This window comes from Nerophis lumbriciformis, linkage group LG07, assembly GCF_033978685.3.
Source record: "Nerophis lumbriciformis linkage group LG07, RoL_Nlum_v2.1, whole genome shotgun sequence".
Classification (NCBI taxonomy): Eukaryota; Metazoa; Chordata; class Actinopteri; order Syngnathiformes; family Syngnathidae; genus Nerophis; species Nerophis lumbriciformis.
Genome location: NC_084554.2, coordinates 2942539 through 2967061, shown reverse-complemented (window position 1 = coordinate 2967061; position 24523 = coordinate 2942539). Strand labels below are relative to the sequence as shown.

The following is a 24523-nucleotide window of genomic DNA, read 5'->3' as shown; positions in this document are numbered from 1 at the left end:
ACTAATATTCATGTTAATTCTCCTAATATTCATGTTAATTGTCCTAATATTCATGTTAATTCTCCTAATATTCATGTGTATTCTTCTAATATTCATGTTAATTCTCCTAATATTCATGTTCATTCTCCTAATATTAATGTTAATTCTTCTAATATTCATGTTAATTCTCCCAATATTCATGTTAATTATTCTAATATTCATGTTAATTCTCCCAATATTCATGTTAATTATTCTAATATTCATGTTAATTATTCAAATATTCATGTTAATTATCCTCATATTTATGTTAATTCTCCTAATAGTCATGTTAATTATCCTAATATTAATTTAATTCTCCTAATATCAATTTAATTATACTAATGTTCATTTAATTCTCCTAATATTAATTTAATTATCCTATTATTCATTTAATTCTCCTAATATTAATTTAATTATACTAATGTTCATTTAATTCTCCTAATATTAATTTAATTATCCTAATATTCATGTTAATTCTCCTAATGTTCATGTTAATGTTCCTAATGTTCATTTAATTCTCCTAATATTCATGTTAAGTGTCCTAATATTTATGTTAATTCTCCTAATATTCATGTTAATTATTCTAATATTCATGTAATTTCTCCTAATATTCATGTTAATTCTTCTAAAATTAATGTGAATTCTCCTAATATTCATGTTAAGTGTCCTAATATTCATGTTAATTCTCCTAATATTCATGTTAATTATCCTAATATTCATTTTAATTCTCCTAATATTCATTGAATCCTCCGAATATTATTTTAATTCTCCTAATATTAATTTAATTATCCTATTATTCATGTTAATTCTACTAATATTAATTTAATTATCCTAATGTTAATTTAATTCTCCTAATATCAATTTAATGCTCCTAATATTCATGTTAATTCTCCTAATATTCATGTTGATTCTTCTAATATTCATGTTAATTCTCCTAATATTCATGTTAATTATTCTAATATTCATGTCATTTCTCCTAATATTCATGTTAATTCTCCTAATATTCATGTTAAGTGTCCTAATATTCATGTTAATTCTCCTAATATTCATTTACTCCTCCTAATATTAATTTAATTCTCCTAATATTCATGTTAATTCTCCTAATATTCATGTTGATTTTCCTAACATTTATTTAATTCTCCTACTATTCATGTTAATTATCCTAATATTCATGTTAATTCTCCTAATATTCATTTACTCCTCCTAATATTAATTTAATTATCCTAATATTCATGTTAATTCTCCTAATATTCATGTTAATTCTCCTAATATTCATGTTAATTTTCCTAACATTCATTTAATTCTCCTAATATTCATGTTAATTCTCTTAATATTCATTTAATTCTCCTAATATTCATGTTAATTCTCCTAATATTAATTTAATTCTCCTATTATGCATGTTAATTCTACTAATATTAATTTAATTATCCTAATGTTAATTTAATTCTCCTAATATTAATTTAATTCTCCTAATATTCATGTTAATTCTCCTAACATTCATGTTGATTCTTCTAATATAAATGTTAATTCTCCTAATATTCATGTTAATTATTCTAATATTCATGTCATTTCTCCTAATATTCATGTTAATTCTCATAATATTAATGTTAATTATTTTAATATTCATGTTAATTATCCCAATTTCATGTTGATTATTCTAATATTCATGTTAATTATTAAAATATTCATGTTAATTCTCCTAATATTCACGTTAATTCTCCTAATATTCATGTTAATTCTCCTAATATTAATTTAATTATCCTAATATTAATTTAATTATCCTAATGTTCATTTAATCCTCCTAATATTAATTTAATTATCCTAATATTCATGTTAATTCTCCTAATATTCATGTTAATTCTCCTAATATTCATGTTAATTTTTCTAATATTCATTTAATTCTCCTAATATTCATGTTAATTTCTCCTAATATTCATGTTAATTATTCTAATATTCATGTTAATTCTACTAATATTAATTTAATTATCCTAATGTTAATTTAATTCTCCTAATATTAATTTGATTCTCCTAATATTCATGTTAATTCTCCTAACATTCATGTTGATTCTTCTAATATTCATGTTAATTTTCCTAATATTCATGTTAATTATTCTAATATTCATGTCATTTCTCCTAATATTCATGTTAAGTGTCCTAATATTCAAGTTAATTCTCCTACTATTCATGTTAATTCTCCTAATATTCATTTACTCCTCCTAATATTAATTTAATTCTCCTAATATTCATGTTAATTCTCCTAATATTCATGTTAATTCTACTAATATTCATGTTAATTTTCCTAACATTCATTTAATTATCCTAATATTCATGTTAATTCTCCTAATGTTCATGTTAATTTTCCTAATATTCATTTAATTCTTCTAATATTCATGTTAATTATTCTAATATTCATGTAATTTCTCGTAATATTCATGTTAATTCTCCTAATATTCATGTTAATTATTCTAATATTCATGTAATTTCTCCTAATATTCATGTTAATTATTCTAATATTCATGTGAATTCTCCTAATATTCATGTTAATTATCCTAATATTAATGTTAATTCTCCTAATATTCATTGAATCCTCCGAATATCATTTTAATTATCCTAATATTAATTTAATTCTCCTATTATTCATGTTAATTCTACTAATATTAATTTAATTATCCTAATGTTAATTTAATTCTCCTAATACTAATTTAATTCTCCTAATATTCATGTTGATTCTTCTAATATTCATGTTAATTCTCCTAATATTCATGTTAATTATTCTAATATTCATGTCATTTCTCCTAATATTCATGTTAATTCTCCTAATATTCATGTTAAGTGTCCTAATATTCATGTTAATTCTCCTACTATTCATGTTAATTATCCTAATCTCCTAATATTCATTTACTCCTCCTAATGTTAATTTAATTCTCCTAATATTCATGTTAATTCTCCTAATATTCATGTTAATTCTCCTAATATTCATGTTAATTTTCCTAACATTCATTTAATTCTCCTAATCTTCATGTTAATTATCCTAATATTCATGATAATTATTCTAATATTCATGTCATTTCCCCTAATATTCATGTTAATTATTCTAATATTCATGTAATTTCTCATAATATTCATGTTAATTCTTCTAATATTAATGTGAATTCTCCTAATATTCATGTTAAGTGTCCTAATATTCATGTTAATTCTCCTAATATTCATGTTAATTATCCTAATATTCATGTTAATTCTCCTAATATTCATTGAATCCTCCGAATATTATTTTAATTCTAATATTAATTTAATTGTGCTATTATTCATGTTAATTCTACTAATATTAATTTAATTTTCCTAATGTTAATTTAATTCTCCTAATATTAATTTAATTCTCCTAATATTCATGTTAATCCTCCTAATATTCATGTTAATTATCTTAATATTCATGTTAATTCTCCTAATATTCATGTTAATTATTCTAATATTCATGTCATTTCTCCTAATATTCATGTTAATTCTCCTAATATTCATGTTAATTCTCCTAATATTCATTTACTCCTCCTAATATTCATGTTAATTTTCCTAACATTTATTTAATTCTCCTAATATTCATGTTAATTATCCTAATATTCATGATAATTATTGTAATATTCATGTCATTTCCCCTAATATTCATGTTAATTATTGTAATATTCATGTTTACAGCTCATAGCAGGCTGCTGAAGCACTTTTTCTCCAGGAGACCACTTTAGGCAGCTGCTGCCTCTCTAGTGGACTCAAAAGCAAAAATTCCGGTTTGGTCCTTTTGCAGGAAACATCCGAGTGGCCATCCCCAATCACCGGTTATGAAATATCCAAACTCTCCTGCTAATATCTCACCGTGTCCCATTTGGCGTTCATCTTCTCCTTCTCAAATTTAGCAAACTCTCTGCGATCGTGGATGATGGTCAGCAGCTTCCAGATGAGCAGCAGGGCTAAACCAATCAGGACGATGCCGGCGACCACGCCCGCCACAATGGGGATGATGTCGGGCCCAGCAGGACAGTCTGAGAGCCAGCAAAGGAGCGTTAGGACACATTCAGGGGACACTTTGTCTTTAAACGCTAGAAATCTCTCAATTTAATTTAAATCCATTACAAACTAATCAGGTCGGTCCATGAGGAACATGAAGATTCTGGACTAACAATACTCCTATCTGTGCTTTTTGTTCCAGCTGTCGCATTCAGTTCAGTTGCCACTGCTACACATTCAAATTGAGTAATGACAAATAAGGAAGCAACACCACACTAAGTTTGTAATATAACTTTGGGACAAAAATGGCCCCCAGGCTGTAATTTGGTCGCCTGGGACTAAGATATCCTTAAAAAACCCAATTTAAATCCATTACAAACTAATCAGGTCGGTCCATGAGGAACATGAAGATTCTGGACTAACAATACTCCTATCTGTGCTTTTCGTTCCAGCTGTCGCATTCAGTTCAGTTGCCACTGCTACACATTAAAATTGAGTCATGACAAATAAGGAAGCAACACCACACAAATTTGTAATATAACTTTGGGACAAAAATGGCCCTCAGGCTGTAATTTGGTCACCTGGGACGAAGATATCCTTAAAAAAACAATTTAAATCCATTACAAACTAATCAGGTCGGTCCATGAGGAACATGAAGATTCTGGACTAACAATACTCCTATCTGTATTTTTTGTTCCAGCTGTCGCATTCAGTTCAGTTGCCACTGCTACAAATTAAAATTGAGTAATGACAAATAAGGAAGCAACACCACACACTAGTTTGTAACATAACTTTGGGACAAAAATGGCCCCCGGGCTGTAATTTGGTCGCCTGGGACTAAGATATCCTTAAAAAAACTATTTAAATCCATTACAAACTAATCAGGTCGGTCCATGAGGAACATGAAGATTCTGGACTAACAATACTCCTATCTGTGCTTTTTGTTCCAGCTGTCGCATTCAGTTCAAAATCGAGTAATGACAAATAAGGAAGCAACACCACACAAAAGTTTGTAACATAACTTTGGGACAAAAATGGCCCCCAGGCTGTAACTTGGTCGCCTAGGACTAAGACATCCTTAAAAACCAATTTAAATCCATTACAAACTAATCAGGTCGGTCCATGAGGAACATGAAGATTCTGGACTAACAATACTCCTATCTGTGCTTTTTGTTCCAGCTGTCGCATTCAGTTCAGTTGCCACTGCTACACATTAAAATTGAGTAGTGACAAATAAGGAAGCAACACCACACAAAAGTTTGTTACATAACTTTGGGACAAAAATGGCACCCGGGCTATAATTTGGTCGCCTGGGACTAAGATATCCTCAAAAAAACAATTTAAATCCATTACAAACTAATCTGGTCGGTCCATGAGGAACATGAAGATTCTGGACTAACAATACTCCTATCTGTGCTTTTTGTTCCAGCTGTCGCATTCAGTTCAAAATCGAGTAATGACAAATAAGGAAGCAACACCACACACAAGTTTATAACATAACTTTGGGACAAAAATGGCCCCAAGGCTGAAATTTGGTCGCCTGGGACTAAGATATCCTTGAAAAACAATTTAAATCCATTACAAACTAATCAGGTCGGTCCATGAGGAACATGAAGATTCTGGACTAACAATACTCCTATCTGTGCTTTTTGTTCCAGCTGTCGCATTCAGTTCAGTTGCCACTGCTACACATTAAAATTGAGTAGTGACAAATAAGGAAGCAACACCACACTAAGTTTGTAACATAACTTTGGGACAAAAATGGCCCCAAGGCTGAAATTTGGTCGCCTGGGACTAAGATATCCCTAAAAAACAATTTCAATCCTTTACAAACTAATCAGGTTGGTCCATGAGGAACATGAAGATTCTGGACTAACAATACTCCTATCTGGGCTTTTTGTTCCAGCTGTCGCATTCAGTTCAGTTGCCACTGCTACACATTAAAATCCAGTAATGACAAATAAGGAAGCAACACCACACTAAGTTTGTAACATAACTTTGTCACAAAAATGGCCCCCGGGCTGTAATTTGGTCGCCTGGGACTAAGATATCCTTAAAAAAACAATTTAAATCCATTACAAACTAATCAGGTCGGTCCATGAGGAACATGAAGATTCTGGACTAACAATACTCCTATCTGTGTTTTTTGTTCCAGCTGTCGCATTCAGTTCAGTTGCCACTGCTACACATTAAAATCCAGTAATGACAAATAAGGAAGCAACACCACACTAAGTTTGTAACATAACTTTGTCACAAAAATGGCCCCCGGGCTGTAATTTTGTCGCCTGGGACTAAGATATCCTTAAAAAAACAATTTAAATCCATTACAAACTAATCAGGTCGGTCCATGAGGAACATGAAGATTCTGGACTAACAATACTCCTATCTGTGCTTTTTGTTCCAGCTGTCGCATTCAGTTCAAAATCGAGTAATGACAAATAAGGAAGCAACACCACACACTAGTTTGTAACATAACTTTGGGACAAAAATGGCCCCCGGGCTGTAATTTGGTCGCCTGGGACTAAGATATCCTTAAAAAAACAATTTAAATCCATTACAAACTAATCAGGTCGGTCCATGAGGAACATGAAGATTCTGGACTAACAATACTCCTATCTGTGCTTTTTGTTCCAGCTGTCGCATTCAGTTCAAAATCGAGTAATGACAAATAAGGAAGCAACACCACACTAAATTTGTAACATAACTTTGTCACAAAAATGGCCCCCGGGCTGTAATTTGATCGCCTGGGACTAAGATATCCTTAAAAAAAATAATTTAAATCCATTACAAACTAATCAGGTCGGTCCATGAGGAACATGAAGATTCTGGACTAACAATACTCCTATCTGTGCTTTTTGTTCCAGCTGTCGCATTCAGTTCAAAATCGAGTAATGACAAATAAGGAAGCAACACCACACTAAGTTTGTAACATAACTTTGGGACAAAAATGGCCCTCAGGCTGTAATTTGGTCGCCTGGGACTAAGATATCCTTGAAAAACAATTTAAATCCATTACAAACTAATCAGGTCGGTCCATGAGGAACATGAAGATTCTGGACTAACAATACTCCTATCTGTGCTTTTTGTTCCAGCTGTCGCATTCAGTTCAGTTGCCACTGTTACACATTAAAATTGAGTAGTGACAAATAAGGAAGCAACACCACACAAAAGTTTGTTACATAACTTTGGGACAAAAATGGCACCCGGGCTGTAATTTGGTCGCCTGGGACTAAGATATCCTTAAAAAAAACAATTTAAATCCATTACAAACTAATCAGGTCGGTCTATGAAGAATATGACGATTCTGGACTAACAATACTCCTATCTGTGCTTTTTGTTCCAGCTGTCGCATTCAGTTCAGTTGCCACTGCTACACATTAAAATTGAGTAATGACAAATAAGGAAGCAACACCACACACTAAGTTTGTAACATAACTTTGTCACAAAAATGGGCCCCGGGCTGAAATTTGGTCGCCTGGGACTAAGATATCCTTACAAAACAATTTAAATCCATTACAAACTAATCAGGTCGGTCCATGAGGAACATGAAGATTCTGGACTAACAATACTCCTATCTGTGCTTTTTGTTCCAGCTGTCGCATTCAGTTCAAAATCGAGTAATGACAAATAAGGAAGCAACACCACACAAAAGTTTGTAACATAACTTTGGGACAAAAATGGCCCTCAGGCTGTAATTTGGCCGCCTGGGACTAAGATATCCTTGAAAAACAATTTAAATCCATTACAAACTAATCAGGTCGGTCCATGAGAAACATGAAGATTCTGGACTAACAATACTCCTGTCTGTGTTTTTTGTTCCAGCTGTCGCATTCAGTTCAAAATCGAGTAATGACAAATAAGGAAGCAACACCACACTAAGTTTGTAACATAACTTTGGGACAAAAATGGCCCCCGGGCTGTAATTTGGTCGCCTGGGACTAAGATATCCTTAAAAAAACAATTTAAATCCATTACAAACAAATCAGGTCGGTCCATGAGGAACATGAAGATTCTGGACTAACAATACTCCTGTCTGTGCTTTTTGTTCCAGCTGTCGCATTCAGTTCAAAATCGAGTAATGACAAATAAGGAAGCAACACCACACTAAGTTTGTAACATAACTTTGTCACAAAAATGGCCCCCGGGCTGTAATTTGGTCGCCTGGGACTAAGATATCCTTAAAAAAAACAATTTAAATCCATTACAAACTAATCAGGTCGGTCCATGAGGAACATGAAGATTCTGAACTAACAATACTCCTATCTGTGCTTTTTGTTCCAGCTGTCGCATTCAGTTCAAAATCGAGTAATGACAAATAAGGAAGCAACACCACACACAAGTTTATAACATAACTTTGGGACAAAAATGGCCCCAAGGCTGAAATTTGGTCGCCTGGGACTAAGATATCCTTGAAAAACAATTTAAATCCATTACAAACTAATCAGGTCGGTCCATGAGGAACATGAAGATTCTGGACTAACAATACTCCTATCTGTGCTTTTTGTTCCAGCTGTCGCATTCAGTTCAAAATCGAGTAATGACAAATAAGGAAGCAACACCACACTAAGTTTGTAACATAACTTTGTCACAAAAATGGCCCCCGGGCTGTAATTTGGTCGCCTGGGACTAAGATATCCTTAAAAAAAACAATTTAAATCCATTACAAACTAATCAGGTCGGTCCATGAGGAACATGAAGATTCTGGACTAACAATACTCCTATCTGTGCTTTTTGTTCCAGCTGTCGCATTCAGTTCAAAATCGAGTAATGACAAATAAGGAAGCAAGACCACACACAAGTTTATAACATAACTTTGGGACAAAAATGGCCCCAAGGCTGAAATTTGGTCGCCTGGGACTAAGATATCCTTAAAAACCAATTTAAATCCATTACAAACTAATCAGGTCGGTCCATGAGGAACATGAAGATTCTGGACTAACAATACTCCTATCTGTGCTTTTTGTTCCAGCTGTCGCATTCAGTTCAAAATCGAGTAATGACAAATAAGGAAGCAACACCACACACTAGTTTGTAACATAACTTTGGGACAAAAATGGCCCCCGGGCTGTAATTTGGTCGCCTGGGACTAAGATATCCTTAAAAAAAAACAATTTAAATCCATTACAAACTAATCAGGTCGGTCCATGAGGAACATGAAGATTCTGGACTAACAATACTCCTATCTGTGCTTTTTGTTCCAGCTGTCGCATTCAGTTCAGTTGCCACTGCTACACATTAAAATTGAGTAATGACAAATAAGGAAGCAACACCACACAAAAGTTTGTAACATTACTTTGTCACAAAAATGGCCCCCAGGCTGTAATTTGGTCGCCTGGGACTAAGATATCCTTCAAAAAACAATTTAAATCCATTACAAACTAATCAGGTCGGTCCATGAGGAACATGAAGATTCTGGACTAACAATACTCCTATCTGTGCTTTTTGTTCCAGCTGTCGCATTCAGTTCAGTTGCCACTGCTACACATTCAAATTGAGTAATGACAAATAAGGAAGCAACACCACACACAAGTTTATAACATAACTTTGGGACAAAAATGGCCCCAAGGCTGAAATTTGGTCGCCTGGGACTAAGATATCCTTAAAAAAACAATTGAAATCCATTACAAACTAATCAGGTCGGTCCATGAGGAACATGAAGATTCTGGACTAACAATACTCCTTAAAATCGAGTAATGACAAATAAGGAAGCAACACCACACACAAGTTTATAACATAACTTTGGGACAAAAATGGCCCCAAGGCTGAAATTTGGTCGCCTGGGACTAAGATATCCTTAAAAAAACAATTTAAATCCATTACAAACTAATCAGGTCGGTCCATGAGGAACATGAAGATTCTGGACTAACAATACTCCTATCTGTGCTTTTTGTTCCAGCTGTCGCATTCAGTTCAAAATCGAGTAATGACAAATAAGGAAGCAACACCACACTAAGTTTGTAACATAACTTTGGGACAAAAATGGCCCTCAGGCTGTAATTTGGTCGCCTGGGACTAAGATATCCTTCAAAAAACAATTTAAATCCATTACAAACTAATCAGGTCGGTCCATGAGGAACATGAAGATTCTGGACTAACAATACTCCTATCTGTGCTTTTTGTTCCAGCTGTCGCATTCAGTTCAAAATCGAGTAATGACAAATAAGGAAGCAACACCACACTAAGTTTGTAACATAACTTTGTCACAAAAATGGCCCCCGGGCTGTAATTTGGTCGCCTGGGACTAAGATATCCTTAAAAAAACAATTTTAATCCATTACAAACTAATCAGGTCGGTCCATGAGGAACATGAAGATTCTGGACTAACAATACTCCTATCTGTGCTTTTTGTTCCAGCTGTCGCATTCAGTTCAGTTGCCACTGCTACACATTAAAATTAAGTAATGACAAATAAGGAAGCAATACCACACTAAGTTTGTAACATAACTTTGGGACAAAAATGGCCCCCGGGCTGTAATTTGGTCGCCTGGGACTAAGATATCCTTAAAAAAAAAATGTAAATCCATTACAAACTAATCAGGTCGGTTCCATGAGGAACATGGAGATTCTGGACTAACAATATTCCTATCTGTGCTTTTTGTTCCAGCTGTCGCATTCAGTTCAGTTGCCACTGCTACACGTTAAAATCGAGTAATGACAAATAAGGAAGCAAAACCACACTAAGTTTGTAACATAACTTTGTCACAAAAATGGCCCCCAGGCTGTAATTTGGTCGCCTGGGACTAAGATATCCTTAAAAAACCCAATTTCAATCCATTACAAACTAATCAGGTCGGTCCATGAGGAACATGAAGATTCTGGACTAACAATACTCCTATCTGTGCTTTTTGTTCCAGCTGTCGCATTCAGTTCAAAATCGAGTAATGACAAATAAGGAAGCAACACCACACACTAGTTTGTAACATAACTTTGGGACAAAAATGGCCCCAAGGCTGAAATTTGGTCGCCTGGGACTAAGATATCCTTAAAAAAACAATTTAAATCCATTACAAACTAATCAGGTCGGTCCATGAGGAACATGAAGATTCTGGACTAACAATACTCCTATCTGTGCTTTTTGTTCCAGCTGTCGCATTCAGTTCAAAATCGAGTAATGACAAATAAGGAAGCAACACCACACTAAGTTTGTAACATAACTTTGTCACAAAAATGGGCCCCGGGCTGTAATTTGGTCGCCTGGGACTAAGATATCCTTAAAAAAAACAATTTAAATCCATTACAAACTAATCAGGTCGGTCCATGAGGAACATGAAGATTCTGGACTAACGATACTCCTATCTGTATTTTTTGTTCCAGCTGTCGCATTCAGTTCAGTTGCCACTGCTACACATTAAAATTGAGTAGTGACAAATAAGGAAGCAACACCACACTAAGTTTGTAACATAACTTTGGGACAAAAATGGACCTCAGGCTGTAATTTGGTCGCCTGGGACTAAGATATCCTTAAAAAAACAATTTAAATCCATTACAAACTAATCAGGTCGGTCCATGAGGAACATGAAGATTCTGGACTAACAATACTCCTATCTGTGCTTTTTGTTCCAGCTGTCGCATTCAGTTCAGTTGCCACTGCTACACATTAAAATTGAGTAATGACAAATAAGGAAGCAACACCACACACAAGTTTATAACATAACTTTGGGACAAAAATGGCCCCAAGGCTGAAATTTGGTCGCCTGGGACTAAGATATCCTTAAAAAACCCAATTTAAATCCATTACAAACTAATCAGGTCGGTCCATGAGGAACATGAAGATTCTGGACTAACAATACTCCTTAAAATCGAGTAATGACAAATAAGGAAGCAACACCACACACAAGTTTATAACATAACTTTGGGACAAAAATGGCCCCAAGGCTGAAATTTGGTCGCCTGGGACTAAGATATCCTTGAAAAACAATTTAAATCCATTACAAACTAATCAGGTCGGTCCATGAGGAACATGAAGATTCTGGACTAACAATACTCCTATCTGTGTTTTTTGTTCCAACTGACCATCGTAATTCTGACATGCTGTCACATTCAGTTCAGTTGCCACTGCTACACATTAAAATTGAGTAATGACAAATAAGGAAGCAACACCACACTAAGTTTGTAACATAACTTTGTGACAAAAATGGCCCCCGGGCTGTAATTTGGTCGCCTGGGACTAAGATATCCTTGAAAAACAATTTAAATCCATCACAAACTAATCAGGTCGGTCCATGAGGAACATGAAGATTCTGGACTAACAATACTCCTATCTGTGCTTTTTGTTCCAGCTGTCGCATTCAGTTCAAAATCGAGTAATGACAAATAAGGAAGCAACACCACACTAAGTTTGTAACATAACTTTGGGACAAAAATGGCCCCAAGGCTGAAATTTGGTCGCCTGGGACTAAGATATCCTTAAAAAAACAATTTAAATCCATTACAAACTAATCAGGTCGGTCCATGAGGAACATGAAGATTCTGGACTAACAATACTCCTATCTGTGTTTTTTGTTCCAGCTGTCGCATTCAATTCAAAATCGAGTAATGACAAATAAGGAAGCAACACCACACACAAGTTTATAACATAACTTTGGGACAAAAATGGCCCCAAGGCTGAAATTTGGTCGCCTGGGACTAAGATATCCTTGAAAAACAATTTAAATCCATTACAAACTAATCAGGTCGGTCCATGAGGAACATGAAGATTCTGGACTAACAATACTCCTATCTGTGCTTTTTGTTCCAGCTGTCGCATTCAGTTCAGTTGCCACTGCTACACATTAAAATTGAGTAATGACAAATAGGGAAGCAACACCACACTAAGTTTGTAACATAACTTTGGGACAAAAATGGCCCCCAGACTGTAATTAGGTCGCCTGGGACTAAGATATCCTTAAAAAAACAATTTAAATCCATTACAAACTAATCAGGTCGGTCCATGAGGAACATGAAGATTCTGGACTAACAATACTCCTATCTGTGCTTTTTGTTCCAGCTGTCGCATTCAGTTCAGTTGCCACTGCTACACATTAAAATTGAGTAATGACAAATAAGGAAGCAACACCACACACAAGTTTATAACATAACTTTGGGACAAAAATGGCCCCAAGGCTGAAATTTGGTCGCCTGGGACTAAGATATCCTTAAAAAAAAACAATTTGAATCCATTACAAACTAATCAGGTCGGTCCATGAGGAACATGAAGATTCTGGACTAACAATACTCCTATCTGTGCTTTTTGTTCCAGCTGTCGCATTCAGTTCAGTTGCCACTGCTACACATTAAAATTGAGTAATGACAAATAAGGAAGCAAAACCACACTAAGTTTGTAACATAACTTTGTCACAAAAATGGCCCCCGGGCTGTAATTTGGTCGCCTGGGACTAAGATATCCTTAAAAAAAAACAATTTAAATCCATTACAAACTAATCAGGTTGGTCCATGAGGAACATGAAGATTCTGGACTAACAATACTCCTATCTGGGCTTTTTGTTCCAGCTGTCGCATTCAGTTCAGTTGCCACTGCTACACATTAAAATTGAGTAATGACAAATAAGGAAGCAACACCACACAAAAGTTTGTAACATAACTTTGGGACAAAAATGGCCCTCAGGCTGTAATTTGGTCGCCTGGGACTAAGATATCCTTAAAAAACCCAATTTAAATCCATTACAAACTAATCAGGTCGGTCCATGAGGAACATGAAGCTTCTGGACTAACAATACTCCTATCTGTGTTTTTTGTTCCAGCTGTCGCATTCAGTTCAGTTGCCACTGCTACACATTAAAATTGAGTAATGACAAATAAGGAAGCAACACCACACACAAGTTTATAACATAACTTTGGGACAAAAATGGCCCCCAGGCTGAAATTTGGTCGCCTGGGACTAAGATATCCTTGAAAAACAATTTAAATCCATTACAAACTAATCAGGTCGGTCCATGAGGAACATGAAGATTCTGGACTAACAATACTCCTATCTGTGCTTTTTGTTCCAGCTGTCGCATTCAGTTCAAAATCGAGTAATGACAAATAAGGAAGCAACACCACACACAAGTTTATAACATAACTTTGGGACAAAAATGGCCCCAAGGCTGAAATTTGGTCGCCTGGGACTAAGATATCATTGAAAAACAATTTAAATCCATTACAAACTAATCAGGTCGGTCCATGAGGAACATGACGATTCTGGACTAACAATACTCCTATCTGTGCTTTTTGTTCCAGCTGTCGCATTCAGTTCAGTTGCCACTGCTACACATTAAAATTGAGTAATGACAAATAAGGAAGCAACACCACACTAAGTTTGTAACATAACTTTGTCACAAAAACGGCCCTCAGGCTGTAATTTGGTCGCCTGGGACTAAGATATCCTTAAAAAAACAATTTAAATCCATTACAAACTAATCAGGTCGGTCCATGAGGAACATGAAGCTTCTGGACTAACAATACTCCTATCTGTGTTTTTTGTTCCAGCTGTCGCATTCAGTTCAGTTGCCACTGCTACACATTAAAATTGAGTAATGACAAATAAGGAAGCAACACCACACTAAGTTTGTAACATAACTTTGGGACAAAAATGGCCCCAAGGCTGTAATTTGGTCGCCTGGGACTAAGATATCCTTAAAAAACCCAATTTAAATCCATTACAAACTAATCAGGTCGGTCCATGAGGAACATGAAGATTCTGGACTAACAATACTCCTATCTGTATTTTTTGTTCCAGCTGTCGCATTCAGTTCAGTTGCCACTGCTACACATTAAAATTGAGTAATGACAAATAAGGAAGCAACACCACACAAATTTGTAACATAACTTTGTCACAAAAATGGCCCCCGGGCTGTAATTTGGTCGCCTGGGACTAAGATATCCTTAAAAAAACAATTTAAATCCATTACAAACTAATCAGGTCGGTCCATGAGGAACATGAAGATTCTGGACTAACAATACTCCTATCTGTGCTTTTTGTTCCAGCTGTCGCATTCAGTTCAAAATCGAGTAATGACAAATAAGGAAGCAACACCACACACAAGTTTATAACATAACTTTGGGACAAAAATGGCCCCAAGGCTGAAATTTGGTCGCCTGGGACTAAGATATCCTTAAAAAAAAACAATTTAAATCCATTACAAACTAATCAGGTCGGTCCATGAGGAACATGAAGATTCTGGACTAACAATACTCCTATCTGGGCTTTTTGTTCCAGCTGTCGCATTCAGTTCAGTTGCCACTGCTACACATTAAAATTGAGTAATGACAAATAAGGAAGCAACACCACACACAAGTTTGTAACATAACTTTGGGACAAAAATGGCCCCCGGGCTGTAATTTGGTCGCCTGGGACTAAGATATCCTTAAAAAAACAATTTAAATCCATTCCAAACTAATCAGGTCGGTCCATGAGGAACATGAAGATTCTGGACTAACAATACTCCTATCTGTGCTTTTTGTTCCAGCTGTCGCATTCAGTTCAGTTGCCACTGCTACACATTCAAATTGAGTAATGACAAATAAGGAAGCAACACCACACTAAGTTTGTAACATAACTTTGTCACAAAAATGGCCCCCGGTCTGGAATTTGGTCGCTTGGGACTAAGATATCCTTAAAAAACCAATTCAAATCCATTACAAACTAATCAGGTCGGTCCATGAGGAACATGAAGATTCTGGACTAACAATACTCCTATCTCTGCTTTTTGTTCCAGCTGTCACATTCAGTTCAGTTGCCACTGCTACACATTAAAATTGAGTAATGACAAATAAGGAAGCAACACCACACTAAGTTTGTAACATAACTTTGTCACAAAAATGTCCCCCGGGCTGTAATTTGGTCGCCTGGGACTAAGATATCCTTAAAAAAACAATTTAAATCCATTACAAACTAATCAGGTCGGTCCATGAGGAACATGAAGATTCTGGACTAACAATACTCCTATCTGTGTTTTTTGTTCCAGGTGTTGCATTCAGTTCAGTTGCCACTGCTACACATTAAAATTGAGTAATGACAAATAAGGAAGCAACACCACACACTAAGTTTGTAACATAACTTTGGGACAAAAATGGCCCCAAGGCTGAAATTTGGTTGCCTGGGACTAAGATATCCTTAAAAAAACAATTTAAATCCATTACAAACTAATCAGGTCGGTCCATGAGGAACATGAAGATTCTGGACTAACAATACTCCTATCTGTGTTTTTTGTTCCAGCTGTCGCATTCAGTTCAGTTGCCACTGCTACACATTAAAATTGAGTAATGACAAATAAGGAAGCAACACCACGCACACGTTTGTAACATAACTTTGGGACAAAAATGGCCCCCGGGCTGTAATTTGGTCGCCTGGGACTAAGATATCCTTAAAAAAACAATTTAAATCCATTACAAACTAATCAGGTCGGTCCATGAGGAACATGAAGATTCTGGACTAACAATACTCCTATCTGTGCTTTTCGTTCCAGCTGTCGCATTCAGTTCAGTTGCCACTGCTACACATTAAAATTGAGTAATGACAAATAAGGAAGCAACACCACACAAAAGTTTGTAACATAACTTTGGGACAAAAATGGCCCCCGGGCTGTAATTTGGTCACCTGGGACTAAGATATCCTTAAAAAAACAATTTAAATCCATTACAAACCAATCAGGTCGGGCCATGAGGAACTTGACGATTCTGGACTAACAATACTCCTATCTGTGCTTTTTGTTCCAGCTGTCGCATTCAGTTCAAAATCGAGTAATGACAAATAAGGAAGCAACACCACACACTAAGTTTGTAACATAACTTTGGGACAAAAATGGCCCCAAGGCTGAAATTTGGTCGCCTGGGACTAAGATATCCTTAAAAAAACAATTTAAATCCATTACAAACTAATCAGGTCGGTCCATGAGGAACATGAAGATTCTGGACTAACAATACTCCTATCTGTGCTTTTTGTTCCAGCTGTCGCATTCAGTTCAAAATCGAGTAATGACAAATAAGGAAGCAACACCACAATAAGTTTGTAACATAATTTTGTCACAAAAATGGCCCCCGGGCTGTAATTTGGTCGCCTGGGACTAAGATATCCTTAAAAAAAAACAATTTAAATCCATTACAAACTAATCAGGTCGGTCCATGAGGAACATGAAGATTTTGGACTAACAATACTCTTATCTGTGTTTTTTGTTCCAGCTGACCAACGTAATTTTGAGACGCTGTCGCATTCAGTTCAGTTTTCACTGCTACACATTCAAATTGAGTAATGACAAATAAGGAAGCAACACCACACACTAGTTTGTAACATAACTTTGGGACAAAAATGGCCCTCAAGCTGTAATTTGGTCGCCTGGGACTAAGATATCCTTAAAAAAACAATTTAAATCCATTACAAACAAATCAGGTCGGTCCATGAGGAACATGAAGATTCTGGACTAACAATACTCCTATCTGTGCTTTTTGTTCCAGCTGTCGCATTCAGTTCAAAATCGAGTAATGACAAATAAGGAAGCAACACCACACTAAGTTTGTAACATAACTTTGTCACAAAAACGGCCCTCAGGCTGTAATTTGGTCGCCTGGGACTAAGATATCCTTAAAAAACCAATTTAAATCCATTACAAACTAATCAGGTCGGTCCATGAGGAACATGAAGATTCTGGATTAACAATACTCCTATCTGTGCTTTTTGTTCCAGCTGTCGCATTCAGTTCAGTTGCCACTGCTACACATTAAAATTAAGTAATGACAAATAAGGAAGCAATACCACACTAAGTTTGTAACATAACTTTGTCACAAAAATGGCCCCCGGGCTGTAACTTGGTCGCCTGGGACTAAGATATCCTTGAAAAACAATTTAAATCCATTACAAACTAATCAGGTCGGTCCATGAGGAACATGAAGATTCTGGACTAACAATACTCCTATCTGTGCTTTTTGTTCCAGCTGTCGCATTCAGTTCAGTTGCCACTGTTACACATTAAAATTGAGTAGTGACAAATAAGGAAGCAACACCACACAAAAGTTTGTTACATAACTTTGGGACAAAAATGGCACCCGGGCTGTAATTTGGTCGCCTGGGACTAAGATATCCTTAAAAAAAACAATTTAAATCCATTACAAACTAATCAGGTCGGTCTATGAAGAATATGACGATTCTGGACTAACAATACTCCTATCTGTGCTTTTTGTTCCAGCTGTCGCATTCAGTTCAGTTGCCACTGCTACACATTAAAATTGAGTAATGACAAATAAGGAAGCAACACCACACACTAAGTTTGTAACATAACTTTGTCACAAAAATGGGCCCCGGGCTGAAATTTGGTCGCCTGGGACTAAGATATCCTTACAAAACAATTTAAATCCATTACAAACTAATCAGGTCGGTCCATGAGGAACATGAAGATTCTGGACTAACAATACTCCTATCTGTGCTTTTTGTTCCAGCTGTCGCATTCAGTTCAAAATCGAGTAATGACAAATAAGGAAGCAACACCACACAAAAGTTTGTAACATAACTTTGGGACAAAAATGGCCCTCAGGCTGTAATTTGGCCGCCTGGGACTAAGATATCCTTGAAAAACAATTTAAATCCATTACAAACTAATCAGGTCGGTCCATGAGAAACATGAAGATTCTGGACTAACAATACTCCTGTCTGTGTTTTTTGTTCCAGCTGTCGCATTCAGTTCAAAATCGAGTAATGACAAATAAGGAAGCAACACCACACTAAGTTTGTAACATAACTTTGGGACAAAAATGGCCCCCGGGCTGTAATTTGGTCGCCTGGGACTAAGATATCCTTAAAAAAACAATTTAAATCCATTACAAACAAATCAGGTCGGTCCATGAGGAACATGAAGATTCTGGACTAACAATACTCCTGTCTGTGCTTTTTGTTCCAGCTGTCGCATTCAGTTCAAAATCGAGTAATGACAAATAAGGAAGCAACACCACACTAAGTTTGTAACATAACTTTGTCACAAAAATGGCCCCCGGGCTGTAATTTGGTCGCCTGGGACTAAGATATCCTTAAAAAAAACAATTTAAATCCATTACAAACTAATCAGGTCGGTCCATGAGGAACATGAAGATTCTGAACTAACAATACTCCTATCTGTGCTTTTTGTTCCAGCTGTCGCATTCAGTTCAAAATCGAGTAATGACAAATAAGGAAGCAACACCACACACAAGTTTATAACATAACTTTGGGACAAAAATGGCCCCAAGGCTGAAATTTGGTCGCCTGGGACTAAGATATCCTTGAAAAACAATTTAAATCCATTACAAACTAATCAGGTCGGTCCATGAGGAACATGAAGATTCTGGACTAACAATACTCCTATCTGTGCTTTTTGTTCCAGCTGTCGCATTCAGTTCAAAATCGAGTAATGACAAATAAGGAAGCAACACCACACTAAGTTTGTAACATAACTTTGTCACAAAAATGGCCCCCGGGCTGTAATTTGGTCGCCTGGGACTAAGATATCCTTAAAAAAAACAATTTAAATCCATTACAAACTAATCAGGTCGGTCCATGAGGAACATGAAGATTCTGGACTAACAATACTCCTATCTGTGCTTTTTGTTCCAGCTGTCGCATTCAGTTCAAAATCGAGTAATGACAAATAAGGAAGCAAGACCACACACAAGTTTATAACATAACTTTGGGACAAAAATGGCCCCAAGGCTGAAATTTGGTCGCCTGGGACTAAGATATCCTTAAAAACCAATTTAAATCCATTACAAACTAATCAGGTCGGTCCATGAGGAACATGAAGATTCTGGACTAACAATACTCCTATCTGTGCTTTTTGTTCCAGCTGTCGCATTCAGTTCAAAATCGAGTAATGACAAATAAGGAAGCAACACCACACACTAGTTTGTAACATAACTTTGGGACAAAAATGGCCCCCGGGCTGTAATTTGGTCGCCTGGGACTAAGATATCCTTAAAAAAAAACAATTTAAATCCATTACAAACTAATCAGGTCGGTCCATGAGGAACATGAAGATTCTGGACTAACAATACTCCTATCTGTGCTTTTTGTTCCAGCTGTCGCATTCAGTTCAGTTGCCACTGCTACACATTAAAATTGAGTAATGACAAATAAGGAAGCAACACCACACAAAAGTTTGTAACATTACTTTGTCACAAAAATGGCCCCCAGGCTGTAATTTGGTCGCCTGGGACTAAGATATCCTTCAAAAAACAATTTAAATCCATTACAAACTAATCAGGTCGGTCCATGAGGAACATGAAGATTCTGGACTAACAATACTCCTATCTGTGCTTTTTGTTCCAGCTGTCGCATTCAGTTCAGTTGCCACTGCTACACATTCAAATTGAGTAATGACAAATAAGGAAGCAACACCACACACAAGTTTATAACATAACTTTGGGACAAAAATGGCCCCAAGGCTGAAATTTGGTCGCCTGGGACTAAGATATCCTTAAAAAAACAATTGAAATCCATTACAAACTAATCAGGTCGGTCCATGAGGAACATGAAGATTCTGGACTAACAATACTCCTTAAAATCGAGTAATGACAAATAAGGAAGCAACACCACACACAAGTTTATAACATAACTTTGGGACAAAAATGGCCCCAAGGCTGAAATTTGGTCGCCTGGGACTAAGATATCCTTAAAAAAACAATTTAAATCCATTACAAACTAATCAGGTCGGTCCATGAGGAACATGAAGATTCTGGACTAACAATACTCCTATCTGTGCTTTTTGTTCCAGCTGTCGCATTCAGTTCAAAATCGAGTAATGACAAATAAGGAAGCAACACCACACTAAGTTTGTAACATAACTTTGGGACAAAAATGGCCCTCAGGCTGTAATTTGGTCGCCTGGGACTAAGATATCCTTCAAAAAACAATTTAAATCCATTACAAACTAATCAGGTCGGTCCATGAGGAACATGAAGATTCTGGACTAACAATACTCCTATCTGTGCTTTTTGTTCCAGCTGTCGCATTCAGTTCAAAATCGAGTAATGACAAATAAGGAAGCAACACCACACTAAGTTTGTAACATAACTTTGTCACAAAAATGGCCCCCGGGCTGTAATTTGGTCGCCTGGGACTAAGATATCCTTAAAAAAACAATTTTAATCCATTACAAACTAATCAGGTCGGTCCATGAGGAACATGAAGATTCTGGACTAACAATACTCCTATCTGTGCTTTTTGTTCCAGCTGTCGCATTCAGTTCAGTTGCCACTGCTACACATTAAAATTAAGTAATGACAAATAAGGAAGCAATACCACACTAAGTTTGTAACATAACTTTGGGACAAAAATGGCCCCCGGGCTGTAATTTGGTCGCCTGGGACTAAGATATCCTTAAAAAAAAAATGTAAATCCATTACAAACTAATCAGGTCGGTTCCATGAGGAACATGGAGATTCTGGACTAACAATATTCCTATCTGTGCTTTTTGTTCCAGCTGTCGCATTCAGTTCAGTTGCCACTGCTACACGTTAAAATCGAGTAATGACAAATAAGGAAGCAAAACCACACTAAGTTTGTAACATAACTTTGTCACAAAAATGGCCCCCAGGCTGTAATTTGGTCGCCTGGGACTAAGATATCCTTAAAAAACCCAATTTCAATCCATTACAAACTAATCAGGTCGGTCCATGAGGAACATGAAGATTCTGGACTAACAATACTCCTATCTGTGCTTTTTGTTCCAGCTGTCGCATTCAGTTCAAAATCGAGTAATGACAAATAAGGAAGCAACACCACACACTAGTTTGTAACATAACTTTGGGACAAAAATGGCCCCAAGGCTGAAATTTGGTCGCCTGGGACTAAGATATCCTTAAAAAAACAATTTAAATCCATTACAAACTAATCAGGTCGGTCCATGAGGAACATGAAGATTCTGGACTAACAATACTCCTATCTGTGCTTTTTGTTCCAGCTGTCGCATTCAGTTCAAAATCGAGTAATGACAAATAAGGAAGCAACACCACACTAAGTTTGTAACATAACTTTGTCACAAAAATGGGCCCCGGGCTGTAATTTGGTCGCCTGGGACTAAGATATCCTTAAAAAAAACAATTTAAATCCATTACAAACTAATCAGGTCGGTCCATGAGGAACATGAAGATTCTGGACTAACGATACTCCTATCTGTATTTTTTGTTCCAGCTGTCGCATTCAGTTCAGTTGCCACTGCTACACATTAAAATTGAGTAGTGACAAATAAGGAAGCAACACCACACTAAGTTTGTAACATAACTTTGGGACAAAAATGGACCTCAGGCTGTAATTTGGTCGCCTGGGACTAAGATATCCTTAAAAAAACAATTTAAATCCATTACAAACTAATCAGGTCGGTCCATGAGGAACATGAAGATTCTGGACTAACAATACTCCTATCTGTGCTTTTTGTTCCAGCTGTCGCATTCAGTTCAGTTGCCACTGCTACACATTAAAATTGAGTAATGACAAATAAGGAAGCAACACCACACACAAGTTTATAACATAACTTTGGGACAAAAATGGCCCCAAGGCTGAAATTTGGTCGCCTGGGACTAAGATATCCTTAAAAAACCCAATTTAAATCCATTACAAACTAATCAGGTCGGTCCATGAGGAACATGAAGATTCTGGACTAACAATACTCCTTAAAATCGAGTAATGACAAATAAGGAAGCAACACCACACACAAGTTTATAACATAACTTTGGGACAAAAATGGCCCCAAGGCTGAAATTTGGTCGCCTGGGACTAAGATATCCTTGAAAAACAATTTAAATCCATTACAAACTAATCAGGTCGGTCCATGAGGAACATGAAGATTCTGGACTAACAATACTCCTATCTGTGTTTTTTGTTCCAACTGACCATCGTAATTCTGACATGCTGTCACATTCAGTTCAGTTGCCACTGCTACACATTAAAATTGAGTAATGACAAATAAGGAAGCAACACCACACTAAGTTTGTAACATAACTTTGTGACAAAAATGGCCCCCGGGCTGTAATTTGGTCGCCTGGGACTAAGATATCCTTGAAAAACAATTTAAATCCATCACAAACTAATCAGGTCGGTCCATGAGGAACATGAAGATTCTGGACTAACAATACTCCTATCTGTGCTTTTTGTTCCAGCTGTCGCATTCAGTTCAAAATCGAGTAATGACAAATAAGGAAGCAACACCACACTAAGTTTGTAACATAACTTTGGGACAAAAATGGCCCCAAGGCTGAAATTTGGTCGCCTGGGACTAAGATATCCTTAAAAAAACAATTTAAATCCATTACAAACTAATCAGGTCGGTCCATGAGGAACATGAAGATTCTGGACTAACAATACTCCTATCTGTGTTTTTTGTTCCAGCTGTCGCATTCAATTCAAAATCGAGTAATGACAAATAAGGAAGCAACACCACACACAAGTTTATAACATAACTTTGGGACAAAAATGGCCCCAAGGCTGAAATTTGGTCGCCTGGGACTAAGATATCCTTGAAAAACAATTTAAATCCATTACAAACTAATCAGGTCGGTCCATGAGGAACATGAAGATTCTGGACTAACAATACTCCTATCTGTGCTTTTTGTTCCAGCTGTCGCATTCAGTTCAGTTGCCACTGCTACACATTAAAATTGAGTAATGACAAATAGGGAAGCAACACCACACTAAGTTTGTAACATAACTTTGGGACAAAAATGGCCCCCAGACTGTAATTAGGTCGCCTGGGACTAAGATATCCTTAAAAAAACAATTTAAATCCATTACAAACTAATCAGGTCGGTCCATGAGGAACATGAAGATTCTGGACTAACAATACTCCTATCTGTGCTTTTTGTTCCAGCTGTCGCATTCAGTTCAGTTGCCACTGCTACACATTAAAATTGAGTAATGACAAATAAGGAAGCAACACCACACACAAGTTTATAACATAACTTTGGGACAAAAATGGCCCCAAGGCTGAAATTTGGTCGCCTGGGACTAAGATATCCTTAAAAAAAAACAATTTGAATCCATTACAAACTAATCAGGTCGGTCCATGAGGAACATGAAGATTCTGGACTAACAATACTCCTATCTGTGCTTTTTGTTCCAGCTGTCGCATTCAGTTCAGTTGCCACTGCTACACATTAAAATTGAGTAATGACAAATAAGGAAGCAAAACCACACTAAGTTTGTAACATAACTTTGTCACAAAAATGGCCCCCGGGCTGTAATTTGGTCGCCTGGGACTAAGATATCCTTAAAAAAAAACAATTTAAATCCATTACAAACTAATCAGGTTGGTCCATGAGGAACATGAAGATTCTGGACTAACAATACTCCTATCTGGGCTTTTTGTTCCAGCTGTCGCATTCAGTTCAGTTGCCACTGCTACACATTAAAATTGAGTAATGACAAATAAGGAAGCAACACCACACAAAAGTTTGTAACATAACTTTGGGACAAAAATGGCCCTCAGGCTGTAATTTGGTCGCCTGGGACTAAGATATCCTTAAAAAACCCAATTTAAATCCATTACAAACTAATCAGGTCGGTCCATGAGGAACA

General features: G+C 36.3%; 1 protein-coding gene across 2 annotated transcripts in view; it reads right to left on the bottom strand.

Annotated features, from left to right (window-relative positions):
* LOC133609891 (integrin beta-1-like) overlaps positions 1–24523 on the bottom strand; it is a 214519-nt gene that overhangs the window by 8920 nt on the left and 181076 nt on the right. For both annotated transcript variants that reach the window (XM_061965925.1, XM_061965926.1), the window contains exon 15: positions 3883–4049. In XM_061965925.1, coding sequence (XP_061821909.1) covers positions 3883–4049 — 167 coding nt within the window. The remainder of the gene's footprint in view (positions 1–3882; positions 4050–24523) is intronic.